The sequence below is a fragment of the Somniosus microcephalus genome, chromosome 4 (assembly GCF_052327205.1).
Source record: "Somniosus microcephalus isolate GS21.2 chromosome 4, FLI_Smic_1.0, whole genome shotgun sequence".
Lineage (NCBI taxonomy): Eukaryota > Metazoa > Chordata > Chondrichthyes > Squaliformes > Somniosidae > Somniosus > Somniosus microcephalus.
This window is the reverse complement of record NC_140990.1, coordinates 338452121-338476171: the sequence shown is the minus strand read 5'-3', so window position 1 is coordinate 338476171 and position 24051 is coordinate 338452121. Positions and strand designations below refer to the sequence as shown.

The 24051-nt window shown below is 55.9% G+C and overlaps 1 protein-coding gene across 1 annotated transcript in view; it reads right to left on the bottom strand.

Annotated features, from left to right (window-relative positions):
* The window catches only part of aamp (angio-associated, migratory cell protein), a 53007-nt gene extending 29408 nt beyond the window's left edge, over positions 1-23599 (bottom strand). The window contains exons 1-8 of the mRNA XM_085986943.1: positions 23377-23599; positions 21539-21655; positions 19713-19832; positions 17423-17562; positions 15331-15475; positions 13404-13487; positions 8646-8761; positions 1566-1678 (exon numbers count right to left, since the gene is read on the bottom strand). Of these exons, the coding sequence (XP_085843069.1) occupies positions 1566-1678; positions 8646-8761; positions 13404-13487; positions 15331-15475; positions 17423-17562; positions 19713-19832; positions 21539-21655; positions 23377-23470 (929 nt within the window). The 5' untranslated portion in view covers positions 23471-23599. The remainder of the gene's footprint in view (positions 1-1565; positions 1679-8645; positions 8762-13403; positions 13488-15330; positions 15476-17422; positions 17563-19712; positions 19833-21538; positions 21656-23376) is intronic.
* Positions 23600-24051: the final 452 nt, after the last annotated feature.

Here is a 24051-nt window from a genome sequence, read left to right as displayed (position 1 = left end):
GCAGCACTGAGGGAGCGCCGCACTGTCGGAGGGACAGTACTGAGGGAGTGCTGCACTGTCGGAGGGGCAGTACTGAGGAAGCGCTGCACTGTCAGAGGTGCCGTCTTTCGGATGAGACATTAAACCGAGGCCCCGTCTACTCGCTCAGGTGGACGTAAAAGATCCCATGGCACTATTTCGAAGAAGAGCAGGGGAGTTCTCCCCGATGTCCTGGGGCCAATATTTATCCCTCAACCAACATCACTAAAACAGATGATCTGGTCATTATCACATTGCTGTTTGTGGGAGCTTGCTGTGCGCAAATTGGCTGCCGCGTTTCCTACATTACAACAGTGACTCCACTTCAAAAGTCCTTCATTGGCTGTAAAGTGCTTTGGGCCGTCCAGTGGTCGTGAAAGGCACTAGAGAAATGCAAGTCTTTTTTTCTTTTTTCAGCTACGAGCCTCAGCGCCCTGGGTGAGCAAAGTGGCGGGGGGGGGGGGGGGGGTGGGGTGAAATCAGACAGGACTCACGCCCCTGATCACCAGCCAGCCAGCAACTCCTCGGAAAGGAATGCGGGGACAAGACCAAACTTGGCTGCACCACCCTCACACGGACAATCACTGTCTGGACTCGCGCATGACCGGTGGACAAGTTGGTTGAGGTGCCGGAGGGCGGCTGGGGCCCATTGAACCCATAACCCAGCGAAGGGTCAGCACCTTCCGGAGATGAGGGCGCGTGGGTTTGGGAAACCAGTCATTATTCAGCCTTATCCTACGATCTCCGAATCCAGGGACGCCGTTTCCCAGCCTTTATATTGCAACAGACAGAGCAGCGTCCCACACAGCAGATAAGACGACCGCTGTATACACAACCGTCCATTACTCAGCCCGCTATGTACTGTGGGACCTCTACCAAGACCAGGAAAATATAATTAACCCCTTCACTGACAGATCGGCACCGTAAACATTAGACCAGCCTTATTGACACAGGGAGCTCAGTCAGCATCTCCTTACAGTTCCATCCAGCAGGCATGCACCATTAATATTTAAACTGCTGGAGATCCGGAGAATCTCGTCTCGCCAGGCCCTCCCATTCCCTACCGCACACTGCGCAACACTGAAACAAACAATACCCATCGCCCGACAACCCAGCGATGGACCAGGCATCCAATAACTCGTCAACTGTGCCAAGTATCTATAAGTGCGGTCCTTTACTGGTTACTAGAATCGCAGCCCGGGGGTTGTGAGTTGAAATCCCTCTGCAGCAGGCTGTGAAGCTGAATTCTGTAAATCGCCCCATCTGTGGGCTGGCACCAGACAGAAATTATACTGAAAACTACCAGATTATCGCAGAAATATAACTGGTTTAGTAAAGCCCCTCGGGACCGGAACTAGCCACCCCTACCCAGTCTAGCCTATACGTGACTCCAGCCCCATACTACGCGGGTTACTCTTAATGCCCTTCAAAGTGATCGACCAAGCCACTAACTGATCAATGGAACGGGATGTTCAGTAACTAATCAATGGAACCAAACACCCGATGGATTATCGGGTACATCGAACATGGAGGAAGATTAGACTTACACCTTACAGAATCCCACAGACTCCACCGAATTGGAGTTGGATTCGGTATCCTCCATTTGCTCTTTCTCCATACATTCTTTCGTGCTGTTTTGGACTGAAAAGACACCAACTACCTGTAGAGAAAGACACAATGAGTTAGTGTGAAAGTAATTATAAAATAGCGACCAGTAGCAGGAAAAGAAGTGTGCACACTCGGTGTTGCACTGCAAACCCAGGCACACACCAGGCAGGATATACTGTATCCCCAACAACCAGAGAGAGCGAGAGAGAGACAAAGAGAGAGAGCCAGTGAGAGAGTGCCAGAGAAGGAGAGAGAGAGAGAGAGAGAGAGCGCCAGGCAGAGAGAGAGCGCCAGAGCGAGAGAGAGAGAGTGCCAGAGAGCGAGAGCCAGAGTGTGCCAGAGAGAGAGAGCGAGAGTGCCAGAGAGCGAGAGCCAGAGAGAGAGAGAGAGAGAGAGTGCCAGAGAGAGAGAGAGCGCCAGAGCGAGAGAGAGAGTGCCAGAGAGCGAGAGCCAGAGAGAGAGTGCCAGAGAGCGAGAGCCAGAGAGAGAGAGAGTGCCAGAGAGCGAGAGCCAGAGAGAGAGAGAGAGAGAGAGAGAGAGAGAGCCAGAGAGCGAGAGCCAGAGAGAGAGTGCCAGAGAGCGAGAGCCAGAGAGAGAGAGAGAGTGCCAGAGAGCGAGAGCCAGAGAGTGTGCCAGAGAGAGAGAGTGCCAGAGAGCGAGAGCCAGAGAGAGAGTGCGCCAGAGAGAGAGAGTGCCAGAGAGAGAGAGCCAGAGAGAGAGAGAGAGAGTGCCAGAGAGCGAGAGCCAGAGAGAGAGAGAGAGAGAGAGTGCCAGAGAGCGAGAGCCAGAGAGAGAGTGCCAGAGAGCGAGAGCCAGAGAGAGAGAGAGAGAGAGAGAGTGCCAGAGAGCGAGAGCCAGAGAGAGAGAGAGAGTGCCAGAGAGCGAGAGCCAGAGAGAGAGAGAGAGAGTGCCAGAGAGCGAGAGCCAGAGAGAGAGAGTGCCAGAGAGCGAGAGCCAGAGAGAGAGAGAGAGAGTGCCAGAGAGCGAGAGCCAGAGAGAGAGTGCACCAGAGAGAGAGTGCCAGAGAGCGAGAGAGAGAGTGCCAGAGAGCGAGAGCCAGAGAGAGAGAGAGAGAGAGTGCCAGAGAGCGAGAGCCAGAGAGAGTGTGCCAGAGAGAGAGAGCGCGAGAGAGTGCCAGAGAGAGAGCGAGAGTGCGAGCGCGTGAGTGAGAGTACCAGAGAGCGCGAGAGAGAGAGAATGCCAGAGAGCGAGAGAGAGAACGAGAGGGAGAGAGAGCGAGAGAGCAAGAGAGAGCCAGAGAGAGAGTGCGCCAGAGAGTGCGAGAGAGAGCGAGAGTGAGCGAGAGAGTGCCAGAGAGAGCGAGTGAGCGAGAGAGTGAGCGCAAGTACCAGAGAGCGCGAGAGAGAGAGAACGAGAGGGAGAGAGAGTGCCAGAGAGCGAGAGAGAGCGAGAGCTAGAGAGAGAGAGCGAGAGAGCAAGAGTGAGCGAGAGAGCAAGAGTGAGCGAGAGAGCAAGAGAGAGAGTGCCAGAGAGAGAGCGAGAGAGTGCCAGAGAGAGAGAGCGAGAGAGTGCCAGAGAGAGAGAGCGAGAGAGTGCGAGAGAGAGCGAGAGAGTGCCAGAGAGAGAGAGCCAGAGAGTGCCAGAGAGAGCGAGAGAGTGCCAGAGAGCGAGAGCGAGAGAGTGCCAGAGAGAGAGAGCGAGAGAGTGCCAGAGAGAGAGAGCGAGAGAGTGCCAGAGAGAGCGAGAGAGCGAGAGTGCCAGAGAGAGAGAGCGAGAGAGTGCCAGAGAGAGCGAGAGAGTGCCAGAGAGAGCGAGAGAGAGAGCGAGAAAGTGCCAGAGAGCGAGCGCGGCGGGCGAGCGCCAGAGAGCGAGCGCGGCGGGCGAGCGCCAGAGAGCGAGCGCGGCGGGCGAGCGCCAGAGAGCGAGCGCGGCGGGCGAGCGCCAGAGAGCGAGCGCGGCGGGCGAGCGCCAGAGAGCGAGCGCGGCGGGCGAGCGCCAGAGAGCGAGCGCGGCGGGCGAGCGCCAGAGAGCGAGCGCGGCGGGCGAGCGCCAGAGAGCGAGCGCGGCGGGCGAGCGCCAGAGAGAGAGAGAGAGAGAGAGAGAGAGACAGCGAGCGCCAGAGAGAGAGAGAGAGAGGGCGAGCGCCAGATAGAGGGCGAGCGCGGCGGGCGAGCGCCAGAGAGAGGGCGAGCGCGGCGGGCGAGCGCCAGAGAGAGGGCGAGCGCGGCGGGCGAGCGCCAGAGAGAGGGCGAGCGCGGCGGGCGAGCGCCAGAGAGAGGGCGAGCGCGGCGGGCGAGCGCCAGAGAGAGGGCGAGCGCCAGAGAGCGAGCGCGGCGGGCGAGCGCCAGAGAGCGAGCGCGGCGGGCGAGCGCCAGAGAGCGAGCGCGGCGGGCGAGCGCCAGAGAGCGAGCGCGGCGGGGCGAGCGCCAGAGAGCGAGCGCGGCGGGCGAGCGCCAGAGAGCGAGCGCGGCGGGCGAGCGCCAGAGAGCGAGCGAGCGCCAGAGAGAGAGCGAGCGCCAGAGAGAGAGCGAGCGCCAGAGAGAGAGCGAGCGCCAGAGAGAGAGCGAGCGCCAGAGAGAGAGCGAGCGCCAGAGAGAGAGCGAGCGCCAGAGAGAGAGCGAGCGCCAGAGAGAGAGCGAGCGCCAGAGAGAGAGCGAGCGAGCACGCCAGACAGAGAGGGAGCGCACCAAAAAGAGGGGGGACAGAGAGGGGGAGAGAGGGAGAGGGAGCGCGCGCCAGAGAGGGAGAGAGAGAGAGCCAGAGAGAAAAGAGAAAGAGCCAAAGGTGAAGCTAAACAGCCCATCTCACTTGCACCTCTCAGTCAGAAGGTTGTGGGTTCAAGTTTCACTCCAGAAACCTGAGCCCTTTAGTCCAGGCTGACACTCCAGTGCAACATATCCCAGGGCTCTAGCCTCCCCACACAGAGCACCAGGCCACTGGCACTCCCTCTCGGGGTGCAGGCCCCAATGGTACAGACAAGCTGGAAAATGTAACATACGAAGCAAGGGGGAGGTGCTCGGGAATTCCCCCCAAACCGCTCCACCTCTGCCGCCTTTCCTAAAACCCATCTCTTTGGCGAAGTTCTCGGTCACCCCGCCCAGTATCTCCTTCTTTGGCTCAGCATTCACTTTTTCCTTGCATCTCTCTCTGATGGGCCTTGGGATGTCTTTGTGTTAAAGGCTCTTTATAAATGCAAGTAGTTGTTGTGCATTCAGATATCTTCACTTATGAGCAGTTTAAGAATTTCGAACCATCTTAATTTAACAGGCAGGCAGAACTCCCCCCAGTAATAACCACCCCTCTATTACAGTGAATGACATAGACTGTACAGCACAGAAACAGGCCATTCGGCCCAACTGGTCCATGCCAGCGTTTGTGCTCCACACGAGCCTCCTCCCACCAACATATCCTTCTATTCCCTTCTACCTCATGTGTTTATCCAGCTTCCCCTAAATTGCATCCGTGCTATTCACCTCAACTACAGACTGGAGTAGTGAGTTCCACATTCTCACCACTCTCTGGGTAAAGAGGTTTTTACTGAATTCCCTGTTGGATTTCTTGGTGACTATCGTATATTTATGGCCCCTAGTTCCGGTCTTCCCCACAAGTGGAAACATCCTCTCTACGTCTACCCTATCAAACACCTTCATAATTTTAAAGACCTCGATCAGGTCACCCCTCATTTACCTATATTGAAGAGAATTTGCCAATTACAAAACCTTTCTGCAAGTTTATTAACGTCTTCCTGTATTTTGTCGCAGTCCTCTGTATTAACTACACCCCCCAATTTGGTGTCGTCCACAAATTTTGAAATGATACTTCCGATTCCAGAGTCCAAATGGTTTCTGTAAATGGTGAACACTGGTCCCAGCACCGATCCTTGTGGAACACCACTTCCCAATCCGAGGAACTACCTTTAACCCCTACTCTCTGTGGTGTAGCCAGCTTGCTCTCCATTCTGCTGCCTGTCCCGACTCGACGTGCTCCGACCGTAGTCAGGAATCTACCATGCAGTACTTTAACAAAGGTCTTTTGAAAATCCAAATATATTACATCTACTGCATTACCCTTGTCTACTCTTTGTTACTTCTTCAAAGAATTCAATAAGGTTGGTCAAGCATGACCCTCCCTTTTGAAATCCGTGCTGACTACTCCATTATATTTTCGGGTTCTAGATGCTTTTCTATTGCATCTTCGAGTAAATATTCCATTACCTTTCCTACCACCGACGTTGAGCTAACTGGTCTATAGTCCCCTGGGCTTGTTTGATCTTCCTTTATAAATGTAGGAATCACAATAGCTATCCTAGTTGGTTGGGGAACCTAGGACTCGGGGACACAGTCTAAAAATTAAAGCCAGGCTCTCCACGAGTGAAGTTAGGAAATACGTCTACACGCCAAAGGGTGGTAGAGGTTTGGAACTCTCCTCTGCAAATGGCAATTGATGCTAGATGAATTGTTAATTTTAAATCGGAGATTGATAGACTTTTGTTAGCCAAAGGTATTAAGGGATATGGGGCAAAGGCAGGTATATGAAGTTAGATCGCAGATCAGCCATGATCTCACTGAATGGCAGAACAGAATCGAGGGACTGAATAGCCTCCTCCTCCTCTACTATCTCTTCCCAAACTTATTTTAATATTCTCTTCAAATAATCCAACTCAGTTCCCCTGCAGCATTTATCAAATCCATTCACCATCGTCATCAGCCTGCGCCACCTGCTGGCTTCAAAAATCACTGCAAGTTCAAGAACAAATGCAGGGCACAGGTAGTGATTGTAATGTCCGAAACTCCCATCAAAAGGGATTGAAAATTAAATCAAAATGGGCATCTAATTCACTATACAGGGGAAAGGTGCCGCTTAGTGTAGCAGTGAGGCAGACAGGCCGTTCTTAGCTCAGGCGGCACACTTGGTCGTCGCGTCCTGGGGTTAGGGTGGGGTTCCTGATCATCACCAAGTACCCGAGCTCCCCGACAATGTTCCCTGTCATTTTTTGGGGCCATTCAAAATTCCGCGCATGCGCGTTTCTTTCAATTTAAAAGCCGGCTGACCGTCTGCGCGGGAGCTCGAGCGCGCTGTGCGGCCGTGCAGCTGAACGGGAAGGTTGGGCCCCGATCACTTTAAGGCTCCCCTCCCAGACCAGGGGGCAAGACTCATTGTGGATCTTGCTGTGCGCAAATTGGCTGCCCCGTTTCCCACAGAACAACTTCGGCTGCATCTCAAAAGGTAATTCATTGGCTGGGTCGTGCTTTGCTGCGTCCCGAGGATGTGATCAGGCGCTACATAAATGCAAGTTCTTTATCCACAGGTTAATCCGGTATCTGACTGGTTGGTACAGGGTTACCTTGTTCCTGGATATTTTAAATGAGAAAATTTGGACTAAAAAAAAAAGATGATAAATAATCACTCACTATGTTATCGAAAAGGAATAAATGGCCCACGTGTACAAGATGGGGTATCACCCCACTTCAATACACATCACAGAACAGCTGCTTCCATAGCCGACTGAATCTAAATCATCTCACTGACATCTTCACTCAACCTTGAAAAAGGAAGAAAGAATTTTCACCATAGCTCCACAGAGGTCAGTAAATTACATCAAATGTACAGCACAGAAACAGGCCATTCGGCCCAACTGGTCTGTGCTGGTGTTTGTGCTCCATACGAGCCTCCTCCTACCCCTCTTCATCTCACCCCATCACCATATCCTTCTATTCCTTTCTCCCTCATGTGTTTATCCAGCTTCCCCTTAAATGCATCTCTGCTGTTCGCCTCAACCACTCCCTGTGGTAGCGAGTTCCACATTCTCACCACTCTCTGGGTAAAGAAGTTTCTCCTGAATTCCCTATTGGATTCATTAGTGACTATCTTATATTTGTGACCCCAAGTTTTGATCTCCCCCTCAAGTGGGGTCATCCTCTCTACGCCTAACCTATCGAACCCCTTCATAATCTTAAAGACCTCTATCTGGTCACCCCTCAGCCTGTTAGAATCATAGAATCTTACAGCGCAGGAGGCCGCCGCCATTCGGCCCATCATGGCTCTTTGAAAGAGCTGTCCAATCTAATGCCGGTTAGACTCGGGATTAGTCGGATTACCTTGCCTGTGAGCGGGTTGACTCGGGATTAGTTGGATTACCTTGCCTGTGAGCGGGTTGACTCGGGATTACTCGGATTACCTTGCCTGTGAGCGGGTTGACTCGGGATTAGTTGGATTACCTTGCCTGTGAGCGGGTTGACTCGGGATTAGTCGGATTACCTTGCCTGTGAGTGGGTTGACTCGGGATTACTCGGATTACCTTGCCTGTGAGCGGGTTGACTCGGGATTACTCGGATTACCTTGCCTGTGAGCGGGTTGACTCGGGATTAGTCGGATTACCTTGCCTGTGAGCGGGTTGACTCGGGATTAGTCGGATTACCTTGCCTGTGAGTGGGTTGACTCGGGATTACTCGGATTACCTTGCCTGTGAGCGGGTTGACTCGGGATTACTCGGATTACCTTGCCTGTGAGCAGGTTGACTCGGGATTACTCGGATTACCTTGCCTGTGAGCAGGTTGACTCGGGATTACTCGGATTACCTTGCCTGTGAGCAGGTTGACTCGGGATTACTCGGATTACCTTGCCTGTGAGCAGGTTGACTCGGGATTACTCGGATTACCTTGCCTGTGAGCGGGTTGACTCGGGATTAGTCGGATTACCTTGCCTGTGAGCGGGTTGACTCGGGATTACTCGGATTACCTTGCCTGTGAGCGGGTTGACTCGGGATTACTCGGATTACATTGCCTGTGAGCGGGTTGACTCGGGATTAGTCGGATTACCTTGCCTGTGAGCGGGTTGACTCGGGATTACTCGGATTACCTTGCCTGTGAGCGGGTTGACTCGGGATTACTCGGATTACCTTGCCTGTGAGCGGGTTGACTCGGGATTACTCGGATTACCTTGCCTGTGAGCGGGTTGACTCGGGATTAGTCGGATTACCTTGCCTGTGAGCGGGTTGACTCGAGATTAGTTGGATTACCTTGCCTGTGAGCGGGTTGACTCGGGATTACTCGGATTACCTTGCCTGTGAGTGGGTTGAGGAGTCTGGCCGTGCAGTCGACAGACCCAGTCAGGACCAGGCTCCCGTTGTCATTGGTGGCGATGCAGGTCAGGGGACCCTGGTGACTGTCCTGACCTAGAGACAGAGGCACAAACAGAGTGCGAGAGTCACGCTATACTCGGACAACTGCCTCCCATCGTACCACATCTCCCTCAGGAGTGAGGGCCAGGAGAGAACTAGTAAGAATCACATCACGGAGCAATATAAATACAAATATCAGTGTGTACCATCTACAAGAAGCACCACAGCAACTCGCCAAGGCTTCTTTGGCAGCACCTCCCAAACCCACGACCTCTACCACCTAGAAGGACAAGGGCAGTAGGCGCATGGGAACACCACCACCTGACTTGGAAATATATCGCCGTTCCTTCTTCGCCACTGGGTCAAAATCCTGGAACACCCTCCCTAACAGCACTGTGGGACCACCTTCACCACACGGACTGCAGTGGTTCAAGGCGGCGGCTCACCGCCACCTTCGAGGGCAACTAGGGATGGGCAATAAATGCCGGGCCTTGCCAGCAACGCCCACATCCCAGGAACGAAAAAAAGAAAAAGAACAGTATCAGCTACCAGAAATATTTCTGTCGCCTCTAGCTTCCAACCCCAACTCCTTCCTATCCATTTTATCAACAAGACTGTGGACAGTGCGCCTTGGAACTTTCCTCTCATTCCCCCGTCTTACACTGTTCCTCCTCCCAGCCCCCTTCCTCTGTTGAAATCGGGACCCATTGCACTGCCTCTTACTTCAACCTATCTTATAGCCAGCACCTCCAAACTGTGGGAGTCTCCGCCTCCCCCCGTCCCCCCGTCTCCCCCCCCCGTCTCCCCCCCCGTCTCCACCTCCCCCAGTCTCCACCTCCAGTCTCCACCTCCCCCCGTCTCCGCCTCCCCCCCCCCGTCTCCACCTCCCCCAGTCTCCACCTCCCCCAGTCTCCGCCTCCCCCCCCAGTCTCCACCTCCCCCCGTCTCCCCCCCCAAGTCTCCACCTTCCCCCCCCAGTCTCCACCTCCCCAGTCTCCGCCTCCCCCCCAGTCTCCACCTCCCCCAGTCTCCACCTCCCCCCCCGCCTCCCCCCCGAGTCTCCACCTCCCCCAGTCTCCACCTCCCCCCGTCTCCGCCTCCCCCCCCCAGTCTCCACCTCCCCCAGTCTCCACCTCCCCCCCCCGTCTCCACCTCCCCCAGTCTCCGCCTCCCCCCCCAGTCTCCGCCTCCCCCCCCAGTCTCCACCTCCCCCCCCCAGTCTCCACCTCCCCCCCCCAGTCTCCACCTCCCCCAGTCTCCGCCTCCCCCCCAGTCTCCGCCTCCCCCCCGTCTCCGCCTCCCCCCCGTCTCCGCCTCCCCCCCCTTCTCCACCTCCCCCCCTTCTCCACCTCCACCCCCTTCTCCACCTCCACCCCCTTCTCCACCTCCCCCCCCTTCTCCACCTCCCCCCCCTTCTCCACCTCCCCCCCTTCTCCACCTCCCCCCCCTTCTCCACCTCCCCCCCCTTCTCCACCTCCCCCCCCTTCTCCACCTCCCCCCCTTCTCCACCTCCCCCCCTTCTCCACCTCCCCCCCTTCTCCACCTCCCCCCCGTCTCCCCCCCCCCGTCTCCACCTCCCCCCCGTCTCCACACCCCCCCCGTCTCCACACCCCCCCCGTCTCCGCCTCCCCCGTCTCCACCTCCCCCCCGTCTCCGCCTTCCCCCGTCTCCACATCCCCCCCCCCGTCTCCGCCTCCCCCCGTCTCCACCTCCCCCCGTCTCCACACCCCCCCCCCGTCTCCACCTCCCCCCCGTCTCCACCTCCCCCCCATCTCTGCCTTCCCCCGTCTCCACATCCCCCCCCCGTCTCCGCCTCCCCCCGTCTCCACCTCCCCCCCCGTCTCCACCCCCCCCCCGTCTCCGCCTTCCCCCGTCTCCACCTCCCCCGTCTCCGCCTCCCCCCCGTCTCCGCCTCCCCCGTCTCCACCTCCCCCCCCGTCTCCGCCTCCCCCGTCTCCGCCTCCCCCCCGTCTCCGCCTCCCCCCCGTCTCCACCTCCCCCGTCTCCGCCTCCCCCCCGTCTCCGCCTCCCCCCCGTCTCCGCCTCCCCCCCGTCTCCGCCTCCCCCCCGTCTCCGCCTCCCCCCCGTCTCCACCTCCCCCGTCTCCGCCTCCCCCCCGTCTCCGCCTCCCCCCGTCTCCACCTCCCCCCGTCTCCACCTCCCCCCGTCTCCACATCCCCCCCCGTCTCCACCCCCCCCGTCTCCACCTCCCCCCCGTCTCCGCCTTCCCCCGTCTCCACATCCCCCCCCCCCATCTCTGCCTTCCCCCGTCTCCACATCCCCCCCCGTCTCCGCCTCCCCCCGTCTCCACCTCCCCCCCCGTCTCCACCCCCCCCCGTCTCCGCCTTCCCCCGTCTCCACCTCCCCCGTCTCCGCCTCCCCCCCGTCTCCGCCTCCCCCGTCTCCACCTCCCCCCCCCGTCTCCGCCTCCCCCGTCTCCGCCTCCCCCCCCGTCTCCGCCTCCCCCCCCGTCTCCGCCTCCCCCCCGTCTCCACCTCCCCCCCGTCTCCGCCTCCCCCCCCGTCTCCGTCTCCGCCTCCCCCCCGTCTCCGCCTCCCCCCGTCTCCGCCTCCCCCCGTCTCCGCCTCCCCCCGTCTCCGCCTCCCCCCGTCTCCACCTCCCCCCCGTCTCCACCTCCCCCCCGTCTCCACCTCCCCCCCGTCTCCACCTCCCCCCGTCTCCACATCCCCCCCCCAGTCTCCACCCCCCCCGTCTCCGCCTCCCCCCCCCCCAGTCTCCACCTCCCCCGTCTCTGCCTCCCCCCCTCTCCGCCTCCCCCCGTCTCCGCCTCCCCCCGGCTCCCCCTCCCCCCCCCAGTCTCCCCCTCACACCGTGTCTCCCCCTCCCCCCGCCTCCCCTGTCTCCACCTCTCCCACGTCTCCACCTCCCCCCGTCTCCCCCTCCCCCCCCAGTCTCCCCCTCCCCCCCCAGTCGCCCCCTCCCCCCCCGTCTCCCCCTCCCCCCCCGTCTCCCCCTCCCCCCGTGTCTCCCCCTCCCCCCCGTCTCCCCCTCCCCCCGTGTCTCCCCCTCCCCCCGCCTCCCCCTCTCCCACGTCTCCACCTCCCCCCGTCTCCACCTCCCCCCCCAGTCTCCACCTCCCCCCCAGTCTCCGCCTCCTCCCCCTCCCCCCCCAGTCTCCCCCTCCCCCCGTGTCTCCCGCTCCCCCCGCCTCCACCTCTCCCACGTCTCCACCTCCCCCCGTCTCCACCTCCCCCCCAGTCTCGCCCTCCCCCCCCAGTCTCCACCGCCACATCACGAGACTGGAGCGGAAGCCTCTGGCCAGGTAGCCGTCCCCGATCACACACTGCTCCAATCGTCTTCCTTTATCTCTTACTCTTGCTGTGGTCAGGCTCAATATAAAAGCTCCCATTGCTGGCTCAGTTAAATCGCATCATTAGAATTACTGAATACATTCAACCTTGTTGAACAAGAAATGACATTGGATGACCAGGAGTAAAGTGCACTTGGGACTTGAGCCTTTGACGTGATGTGGCGCAGTGTATTTCTGAACAGGCTGCCATTGGATGGTCTCCCACCATCGCTGCAGGCGTGGTTATCGAGCTTCCTGCAAAGCTGCTTCTTTCGGTGACGGAGCTGGCCGCTCATTCGCTGCTGGCTCATTTCCCCTGGGGTTCCGATCCAGTTCCCTCCTCCATATCACTGACCTCCCTCCAGTCATCATCCAACTCACTCGCTGCTGGTCCCATTCAACATTCATGACCTTCCCTCAGCTCTCACGCTCCTCAGTCCTCTCGAAATCACTACACCTCGGCCTCCTCCAAGTCCTCAGTGGGATCGTAATAATCTTCTATTCATTCGCCAAAGATACCGGTTCTTTGTATTTTTCCAAGAGCAATCCCGGCTCTCGGCTTTGATGGCTCCACCTTAAGTTCTTCTTCATCGATTGATATTCTTGGGCTCACTATTTCCTCTGATTTCAAGTAGAACTCCCCCCACGCCCTCCATCGCTAAAGCTCCGTTTCCTCATTTGTGCCAAACATTTCCCGTCTCAACAACTCAGTTCTCATATAAAGTGCATTTGAATCGTGCTCCAAATTCCTGGTCCCACTCTGCATCCTCCCTCTGCTGATACTAAGACGCATCGCACAGCCTCCTACTCGAACTCATTCTCTCCCAGCACCTCTTACTCAGTCTCCCCTCAAACTGTGGGACTCCTCCCCTCCCTCAGTCTCCCCTCAAACTGTGGGACTCCTCCCCTCCCTCAGTCTCCCCTCAAACTGTGGGACTCCTCCCCTCCCTCAGTCTCCCCTCAAACTGTGGGACTCCTCCCCTCCCTCAGTCTCCCCTCAAACTGTGGGACTCCTCCCCTCCCTCAGTCTCCCCTCAAACTGTGGGACTCCTCCCCTCCCTCAGTCTCCCCTCAAACTGTGGGACTCCTCCCCTCCCTCAGTCTCCCCTCAAACTGTGGGACTCCTCCCCTCCCTCAGTCTCCCCTCAAACTGTGGGACTCCTCCCCTCCCTCAGTCTCCCCTCAAACTGTGGGCACCTCCTCAATGGTATCAGAATGTTGCGTGCATGATTGTGCCAGTCAGGGCACTGTCACCATCAGGGTCAGAGTGCGAAGGTTGGGGTTGTTACTCTTAGCCTTGTTTTCAGTGACTGTGATACTGTATAATCCTTTAGTGCCACAACAGAACTGACCTACTTGCTGGTCAGCCCTTGCCTGCTACATTACCTCTGATGATGTGAAGTGGTGACGCTTGCTTCAGATCCCAGACCCTCACTGTTCCATCTTCGTAGCCGATGACCGCTCGCTTACCTGGGGACATAAAGCAGGAAGCTTTACGCAAAATTCAGGACAGAAAATCTTCAGTCGCTTCTTTTTACCTTTGCCCTCACATCTGTGAAAACCTGGGAGAGTGTCCCAGTAACGGAGCATCAATCCCTGGTTACATAGAAACATAGAAGATAGGAGCAGGAGTAGGCCATTCGGCCCTTCGAGCCTGCTCCGCCATTCGACGAGATCATGGCTGATCATCCAAACCCTAGCACCCGGTCCCTACACCGACAGCCATCCCACCCAAGCCCTATCCCCGTAACCCCGCGTATTTAATCCCCCCTAACACTAAGGGCCAATTTTTATCATGGCCAATCAACCTAACCCGCACATCTTTGGACTGTGGGAGGAAACCGGAGCACCCGGAGGAAACCCACGCAAACACGGGGAGAATGTGCAAACTCCACACAGACAGTCACCCGAGGCCGGATTTGAACCCGGGTCCCTGGCACTGTGAGGCAACAGTGCTAACCACTATGCCACCGTGCTACCCATTAGAGTGTCCCAGTAACGGAGCATCAATCCCTGGTTACCTGGGAGAGTGTCCCAGTAACGGAGCATCAATCCCTGGTTACCTGGGAGTGTGTCCCAGTAACGGAGCATCAATCCCTGGTTACCTGGGAGAGTGTCCCAGTAACGGAGCATCAATCCCTGGTTACCTGGGAGAGTGTCCCAGTAACGGAGCATCAATCCCTGGTTACCTGGGAGAGAGTGTCCCAGTAACGGAGCATCAATCCCTGGTTACCTGGGAGTGTGTCCCAGTAACGGAGCATCAATCCCTGGTTACCTGGGAGAGAGTGTCCCAGTAACGGAGCATCAATCCCTGGTTACCTGGGAGAGTGTCCCAGTAACGGAGCATCAATCCCTGGTTACCTGGGAGAGTGTCCCAGTAACGGAGCATCAATCCCTGGTTACCTGGGAGAGTGTCCCAGTAACGGAGCATCAATCCCTGGTTACCTGGGAGAGAGTGTCCCAGTAACGGAGCATCAATCCCTGGTTACCTGGGAGAATGTCCCAGTAACGGAGCATCAATCCCTGGTTACCTGGGAGAGAGTGTCCCAGTAACGGAGCATCAATCCCTGGTTACCTGGGAGAGTGTCCCAGTAACGCAGCATCAATCCCTGGTTACCTGGGAGAATGTCCCAGTAACGGAGCATCAATCCCTGGTTACCTGGGAGTGTGTCCCAGTAACGGAGCATCAATCCCTGGTTACCTGGGAGTGTGTCCCAGTAACGGAGCATCAATCCCTGGTTACCTGGGAGAGTGTCCCAGTAACGGAGCATCAATCCCTGGTTACCTGGGAGAGTGTCCCAGTAACGGAGCATCAATCCCTGGTTACCTGGGAGAGAGTGTCCCAGTAACGGAGCATCAATCCCTGGTTACCTGGGAGAATGTCCCAGTAACGGAGCATCAATCCCTGGTTACCTGGGAGAGAGTGTCCCAGTAACGGAGCATCAATCCCTGGTTACCTGGGAGAGTGTCCCAGTAACGCAGCATCAATCCCTGGTTACCTGGGAGAATGTCCCAGTAACGGAGCATCAATCCCTGGTTACCTGGGAGTGTGTCCCAGTAACGGAGCATCAATCCCTGGTTACCTGGGAGTGTGTCCCAGTAACGGAGCATCAATCCCTGGTTACCTGGGAGAGTGTCCCAGTAACGGAGCATCAATCCCTGGTTACCTGGGAGAGTGTTCCAGTAACGGAGCATCAATCCCTGGTTACCTGGGAGAGTGTTCCAGCAAGGATTCATCAATCCCTGGATGATAATCTGTCAGAGCCGCTCACCTGCCATTTATGAAAGCCCCCGCCCCACTCTCGGTCCTTACCGTCGGGGAGGATCTTGCCGCAGGTCGCTTGACAGCCACTGCCCTGGAAGGTTTTGCATTCTCCGCTGGGGATTTTCCACATCCAACAGCTCCCCTCGTCCGTGCCAGCCAGCAGCACGTGGGCGCAGGGGTGCCACTCCACCCACTGTACACACAGAAAGCAAGAGCATGAAGGAACGCCAGTCTAACCAACCTCACAGCTTTATTTGCTACGTTGGGACAGATGAGGAGAAAAATAAAACCCATTAAGAAAATACACATTAATGCTGTACTATTCACTTAATGTGTTATACAGTGACAGACCCATACCCACCAGTACTGTACCCGTGTTATACAGGGACAGACCTGTGCCCACCAGTACTGTACCCCAGTGTTATACAGGGACAGACCTGTACCCACCAGTACTGTACCCCAGTGTTATACAGTGACAGACCTGTACCCACCAGTACTGTACCCCAGTGTTATACCAGGGACAGACCTGTACCCACCAGTACTGTACCCGTTAAACAGTGACAGACCTGTAACCACCAGTACTGTACCCCAGTGTTATACAGTGACAGACCTGTGCCCACCAGTACTGTACCCCAGTGTTATACAGTGACAGACCTGTGCCCACCAGTACTGTACCCCAGTGTTATACACTGACAGACCTGTACACACCAGTACTGTACCCCAGTGTTATACAGTGACAGACCTGTACCCACCAGTACTGTACCCCAGTGTTATACAGGGACAGACCTGTACCCACCAGTACTGTACCCCAGTGTTATACAGTGACAGATCTTTACCCACCAGTACTGTACCCCAGTGTTATAGTGACAGACCTGTACCCACCAGTACTGTACCCCAGTGTTATACAGTGACAGACCTGTACCCACCAGTACTGTACCCCAGTGGTATACAGTGACAGACCTGTACCCACCATACTGTACCCCAGTGTTATACAGTGACAGACCTGTACCCACCAGTACTGTACCCCAGTGGTATACAGTGACAGACCTGTACCCACCATACTGTACCCGTGTTATACAGTGACAGACCTGTACCCACCAGTACTGTACCCCAGTGATAGTGACAGACCTGTACCCACCAGTACTGTACCCCAGTGTTATAGTGACAGACCTGTACCCACCAGTACTGTACCCGTGTTATACAGTGACAGACCTGTACCCACCAGTGCTGTACCCATGTTATACGGTGACAGACCTGTACCCACCAGTACTGTACCCCAGTGTTATACAGTGACAGACCTGCAGCCACCAGTACTGTACCCCAGTGTTATAGCGACAGACCTGGACCCCAGAGTTATACAGTGACAGACATGTACCCACCAGTACTGTACCAGTGTTATACAGTGACAGACCTGTACCCACCAGTACTGTACCCCAGTGTTATACAGTGACAGACCTGTACCCACCAGTACTGTACCCGTGTTATACAGTGACAGACCTGTACCCACCAGTACTGTACCCGTGTTATAGTGACAGACCTGTACCCCCCAGTACTGTACCCGTGTTATACAGTGACAGACCTGTACCCACCAGTACTGTACCCCAGTGTTATACAGTGACAGACCTGTACCCACCAGTACTGTACCCCAGTGTTATACAGCGACAGACCTGTACCCACCAGTACTGTAATCCAGTGTTATACAGTGACAGACCTGTACCCACCAGTACTGTACCCCAGTGTTATACAGTGACAGACCTGTGCCCACCAGTACTGTACCCCAGTGTTATACAGTGACAGACCTGTACCCACCAGTACTGTACCCAGGTGTTATACAGTGACAGACCTGTACCCACCAGTACTGTACCCCAGTGTTATACAGTGACAGACCTGTACCCCCCAGTACTGTACCCCAGTGTTATAGTGACAGTATCAGGGCAGGTACAGCACGGGTTAGATAGAGTAAAGCTCCTTCTACACTGTCCCATTGTTCCGGGCTGTTTCTGTGCCCGTGGCAGAGGTTGAAGTGCCACTTGGTCCTTTCCCCGTGGGTCAGATATTCCCTCCGAGCCTGGAGTTGAAGAAACTGGTTCCACCCCAGGGTGGGCCGGCCAGTTACTGTCACCGCGGTCACGGCCCTCACCTGCAGGTCACCTACTTCGAATGACCAGACTTGTTCCTTGGTTTCAACTTTCCAGACTTTGATCAGGCCGCTCATGTCTCCCGTGACGACCATAGCAGAATCGTGACTGAAGGAGGCGGAGACGATTGAATCTTTGTGGCCTACAGGAGAGAGAAATGGATTCCAGGTCAACGAGCACCACGCCAACGATCAGTGCAGACACTGGCAGGTCTCTGGCACTTGCCCAAGGAGCTATACTGCCAGCACGATCCTTGACGGCGAGAACAGGCAAGCTATTCGGCAATGGGGGGGGGGCGCTCAGTCGAACTCCAGGGAACCTGCACAGGCGGCTTGCCAGCATTTCAGTGCCAAAAAAGACAGGGAACATACCCCCCAACACCCACAGTCTCCAGTGGGAGTCACTGGGTAGTTACCAGGAGTGCGAACCCTGGCATCCCCCCCCCCCCCCCGCCCCAGCCCCACTCCTGAAGCCCAGGGTACCGAGGCCCACCACACTGTGTCCAACCGGCCCTGACGTTAATACTCCTGTATCAAAACACCGACTGTGACAAACACGTAAACAGTTCGATTCCGGAGAGCCCGAGATTACGGCAGCTGACAAGAGCTCAAGGTAGCACTACAGTGTTTTCAGGTCAAAGCTTTCATTTTCAATGGCAAAAGATACAATCTGTTTGACATACCAGTGAATAAGCTAGGGTCTGACAGTGCAGTCGGTTTCGATCACGTGCTGGTATGGGTTACGACAAGTGAGCTTTCATGTTCCTCTGACCAATGTTCCCTGTAATGTTTTGGGGGCTGTGCGGCCCATTCAAAATTCCGCACAGGCGCGGTTTTTTTCAATTTAAAAGCTGGCTCACCGGCTGCGCGGGACCCCTGCTTGGCCACACAGCCTAAAGGGAACATAGCCTCCCGCTGGTGAATGGTTTTCAGTCCCTTCCCAAAATCTCTACAAGCTTCCAAAGTCTCAAGTCTCCTTAAACTTTCCAACAACTTTCCAATAGCTTCGCATTCAGGTGAATTGACCTGAAATACCTGAAGATTAAACTGACCACCATTTCACATAATCTGACCAATCAAAGGAAACCAACCCGTTCTCAATCATTTAGAAGAAGCTGGTCGCTCTCCCTCCCATGTCACTGTGTATGGGGAGTCACGGCCAAGTGTAGTCTTCAGGTGAAGCTGGGTTAGAGGGCGGGGGGATCATTGGACCAGGGTGAGGAGGCGTAATGAGTTCCACATTATGAAGTAACACACTCTGGCCTTGTTCTTATATTTCCACTATAACCTCTTCGATCCAGATTTATAAGAAGAAGTGCTATGTAAACGTGTCACGCTGTAGTAACACCCTCCCACCAGTGATGGTGCTGAAATATCTCCACTGGCAGGAGGCTGTAATTACAGCAAGACACGATTAAATAAGCAACTTCCATGATAAATGTGGACAGAGAAATTTATATTGGGAAAAGTTGCTAGGATGATGCAGACACGGGATTTTTAATAAGAACGAACTTGCATTTCTATAGCGCCTTTCACGACCGCAAGACGTCCCAAAGCACTTTACAGCCAATTAAACACCTTTGATGTGTAGCCACTGCTGTAATGTAGGATATTAAATAGATGATTCAGCAAGAAAAGAGAAATTATAGCCATCAATTTTACTCCATCTATATAGAAACTTTTTAACCCCAGCAATTGTGTGTCAGCCATGGCTCAGTTGGTAGCCCCACTCTCCAGAGACTTGAGCACACAATCCAGATTGTCACTCCCAGTGCGGTGCTGAGGGAACGCTGCACCGTCAGAGGTGCCGTCTTTCGGATGAGACGTTAAACCGAGGCCCCGTCTGCCCTCTTAGGTGGATATAAAAGATCCCACGACCACTATTTCGAAGAAGAGCGGGGGAGTTATCCTCGGTGTCCTGGGGCCAATACTTATCCCTCAACCAACATCATTAAAACAGATTATCTGGTCATTTATCACATTGCTGTTTGTGGGAGCTTGCTGTGCACAAACTGGCTGCCGCGACTGTGAGGTTGTTTCTCAATGCAGAATCGTAGAATGATACAGTACAAAAGTCGGCCATTCGGCCCACTGTGCCCGCGCCAGCTCTTTGGACGAAGAGCTATCCAATTAGTCCCTGCTCTTTCCCCAGAGCCGTGCAGTTTTTTTTCTTTTCAAGTACTTATCCAATTCTCTTTCGAAAGTTACTATTGAATCTGCTTCCAGGCAGCGAATCGCACCACTCTGGAGTGGCGAGGTCCGCGCTAGTTTGCAATCTCAGTGAACGAGTTACCTGTACATTCCAGCAGCACCTCGCCATCACTCAACCTCCACACAAAGGCCATATCGTCCTCGCCACCGGTCACTGCCAGCGAGTTGCTCTTAGGATCCAAACTCAAGCAAAATACCGCCTCTAGAAAGAACAAGAGCACAGCATTTATCAGCAGCTTCGGCATTTTCCTGCTGATACAGTTCAGTTTGAGCCACCAATCTCCTTCCATCAATTCTCTCCTCTCCTACATAAGAACATAAGAAATAGGAACAGGAGTCGGCCATTCGGCCCTTCGAGCCTGCTCCGCCATTCAATAAGATCATGGCTGATCTTCTACCTCATCTCCACTTTCCTGCACTATCCCCATATCCCTTGATTCCCTTAATATTCAAAAATCTATCAATCTCTATCTTGAATATACTCAACGACTGAGCCTCCACGGCCCTCTGGGGTAGAGAATTCCAAAGATTCACCACCCTCCGAGTGAAGAAATTTCTCCTCATCTCAGTCCTAAATGGCCGACCCCTTATTCTGAGACTGTTACCCCTGGTTCTAGACTCCCCAGCCAGGGGAAACATCCTCCCTGCATCTACCCTGTCAAGCCCTGTAAGAATTTTAATGAGATCACCTCTCATTCTTCTAAACTCTAGAGAATATAGGCCTAGTCTACTCAATCTCTCCTCATAGGACAATCCCCCCATCCCAGGAACCAGTCTGGTGAACCTTCGTTGCACTCCCTCTATGGCAAGTATATCCTTCCTCAGGTAAGGAGACCAAAACTGTCCACAATACTCCAGGTGTGGTCTCCCCAGGGCCCTATATAATTGCAATAAGACATCTTTACTCTTGTACTCAAATCCTCTTGTAATAAAGGCTAACATACCATTTGCTTTCCTAATTGCTTGCTGTACCTGCATGTTATCTTTCAGTGATTCGTGTACAAGGACCCCCAGCTCCCTCTGAACACCAACATTTCCCAATCTCTCACCATTTAAAAATATTCTGCTTTTCTATTTTTCCTCCCAAAGTGGATAACTTCACATTTCTCCACATTATGCCCCATCTGTCATGTTCTTGCCCACTCACTGAGCCTGTCTATAACCCCTTGCAGCCTCTTTCCTCCCCTGTAACCACTTGCTTGGTGTCAGGACACTGTGGATCTCACTCAAGTGACCGCGATTCCAGCCCGAACAATGGGCATCGGCAGTCTATTCAACTCTGAAAGGCATCACAGTTAAACCAGATCCCGACCTCACCCGGCACCCAACAGGCTACGAGATAACAAGCAGCAGGAACCCTGCCGGATCAACCGAGGGGTGCTGAGGCCAACTTTGCTCAATACATAGAAACATAGAAGGTAGGAGCAGGAGTAGGCCATTCGGCCCCTCCAGCCCGCTCCGCCATTCAATGAGATCATGGCTGATCATCCAAATTCAGTACCCTGTCCCTGCCTTCTCCCCATATCCCTTGATCCCTTTAGCCTTAAGAAATATATCCAACTCCTTCTTGAATATATTTAATGAATTGGCTTCCACCGCCCTCTGTGGCAGAGAATTCCACAGGTTCACCACTCTCTGGGTGAAGAAATTCCTCATCTCTGTCCTAAATGGCTTACCCCTTATCCTTAGACTGTGGCCCCATGTTCTGGACTCCCCCGCCATCGGGAACATCTTTCCTGCATCTAGTCTGTCTAGTCCTGTTAGAATTTTATAATATTCACTTACTAACTGTGCCATCAGAGGTCCCCTTTGAAGCAGCTCCACTCCCCACCCCCCATTTTCCTGAGCGCCCCCTCTCCCACCCCCAAGTGACCAGTTCCAGTGCCGCACAGAAAACTTTTCAGTTACTAGTATGCCTGGAGAAAGTCAGATCGCTGTCGTCCTGTACCACCTCCATGGACTCCTCGTCCTCGGTCTCCCATCCCCCGTCATCTTCCTCTTCCTCCGCCTCATTCGTAAGGTCATCTGGGGGAGGGGTTGAAAAAAAACAAAGCAGGTCAGAGGGGCTGCTCCACATCGCCATGAACAGAGTCGCATCTTGACCCATCACCCCAGGCCAATCCTCTCCAGGCAATACGGAGCAAGCACCGTCCGTCACTGACTCGCAGGCGGGCTGTCGGGGGACCGGGGGGTATATCCGCGGTCTGATGTGATAGCAACAGTGCAGGCTGTTAGAAAATTAGCTTCAATATGTGCTAATGGAGATAATACGGGAGATTAACCTCGAACTACACACTGCACTTGATGCCATCAGCACCATGAGCTTTATTATTATATTTGGTACCAGTACATTTTGCACAATCAGATCACGGCTTGGCTCAGTGGTAGCCTCAGAGTGAGATGCTCGTGGGTTCACACACATAATCCAGGCCGACACTTCAGTGCAGTACTGAGGGAGCACTGCACTGTCGGAGGGGCAGTACTGAGGGAGTGCTGCACTGTCGGAGGGACAGTACTGAGGGAGTGCTGCACTGTCGGAGGGACAGTACTGAGGGAGTGCCGCACTGTCGGAGGGACAGTACTGAGGGAGTGCCGCACTGTCGGAGGGACAGTACTGAGGGAGTGCCGCACTGTCGGAGGGGCAGTGCTGAGGGAGCGCCGCACTGTCGGAGGGACAGTACTGAGGGAGTGCCGCACTGTCGGAGGGGCAGTGCTGAGGGAGCGCCGCACTGTCGGAGGGGCAGTACTGAGGGAGCGCCGCACTGTCGGAGGGGCAGTACTGAGGGAGCGCCGCACTGTCGGAGGGGCAGTACTGAGGGAGCGCCGCACTGTCGGAGGGGCAGTACTGAGGGAGTGCTGCACTGTCGGAGGGGCAGTACTGAGGGAGCGCCGCACTGTCGGAGGGGCAGTGCTTAGGGAGCACCGCACAAGCACCTGGGGGGGGGGGGGGGGGGGGGGTGGAGAGGGGGAGAGAGGTAACGGTGTGACACCAGCAAGGGGGGGGGGGTGGAGAAGAAGGGTAACGGTGCGACGGTGGGGAAGAGTAACGCTGTGACACAAGGGGACGGGTAACGCTGTGACACCGGGGGGACGGGTAACGCTGTGACACAAGGGGACGGGTAACGCTGTGACACCGGGGGGGGGGGGGGGGGGGGGGGGACGGGTAACGCTGTGACACCGGGGGGAACGGAGTAACGCTGTGACACCGGGGGGAACGGAGTAACGCTGTGACACCGGGGGGACGGGTAACGCTGTGACACCGGGGGGACGGGGTAACGCTGTGACACCGGGGGGGGACGGGTAACGCTGTGACACCGGGGGGAGGGGTAACGCTGTGACACCGGGGGGAGGGGTAACGCTGTGACACCGGGGGGAGGGGTAACGCTGTGACACCGGGGGGACGGGTAACGCTGTGACACCGGGGGGACGGGTAACGCTGTGACACCGGGGGGAGGAGTAACGCTGTGACACCGGGGGGGGGGGGGGGGGACGGGTAACGCTGTGACACCGGGGGTGACGGGTAACGCTGTGACACCGGGGGGGGGGGGGGTAACGCTGTGACACCGGGGGGAGGGGTAACGCTGTGACACCGGGGGTGACGGGTAACGCTGTGACACCGGGGGGGGGGGGGGGGGACGGGTAACGCTGTGACACCGGGGGGACGGGTAACGTTGTGACACCGGGGGGAGGGGTAACGCTGTGACACCGGGGGGACGGGTAACGCTGTGACACCGGGCCCTGTTTACCTGCCGCCTCTTCTCCCTCGCTCAGCTCGATCACTTCCACGATCTCCTCGCCTTCGTGCAGCTCCAGTTGGGGGCTGAGCTCCTGCTCCGCCATCTTCAGCTAGTCTCACACTAACTAGTTCACTAACTCACTCACTAACCAGTTCACTCACTAACCAGCCCGGCGCCTCCCGCTCGTGCTCACCCACCCGGCTCTCACAGGCCGCCCTGGAAACAGCCAATGGCAGGCCGGCCGGCGCGTGACGTCACTATCGGCCGTCAATCACTGACGCCCGGAGGCGGGACTTCCTGTCCGAGGGGGCTGCTGGTGCGCTCGGCCCTCTGGGAGTTGTAGTTCGCCTTAGCTTGGCAAAGCCTTCCCGCGGACTCGGGGCGCCGCGTCCCTCTCCCTGATCATTACTGCCTGCCCTGTGAGTGCAATCAGACCCGAGATCCCGGGTTATAGCCGCCTGTGAACTGGTGTTTTCCAGGGCCCGTGGACTACTACTCCCACAAGACCTTGCGCCCTCAATACTGGCGCATGCGCCCGAGCGCTGGGCTGCTGCATGCCGGGACGGAGGAGGACTAAGATGGCGGCTGCTTGGAGGGCTGGGTCTTGGGTGAGAGGTAAATACTGGCAGTGGCTGGAGTGCAAGATGTCAGAGAAGCTCAGACTGGGGGTGAGGGGAGGTTGTT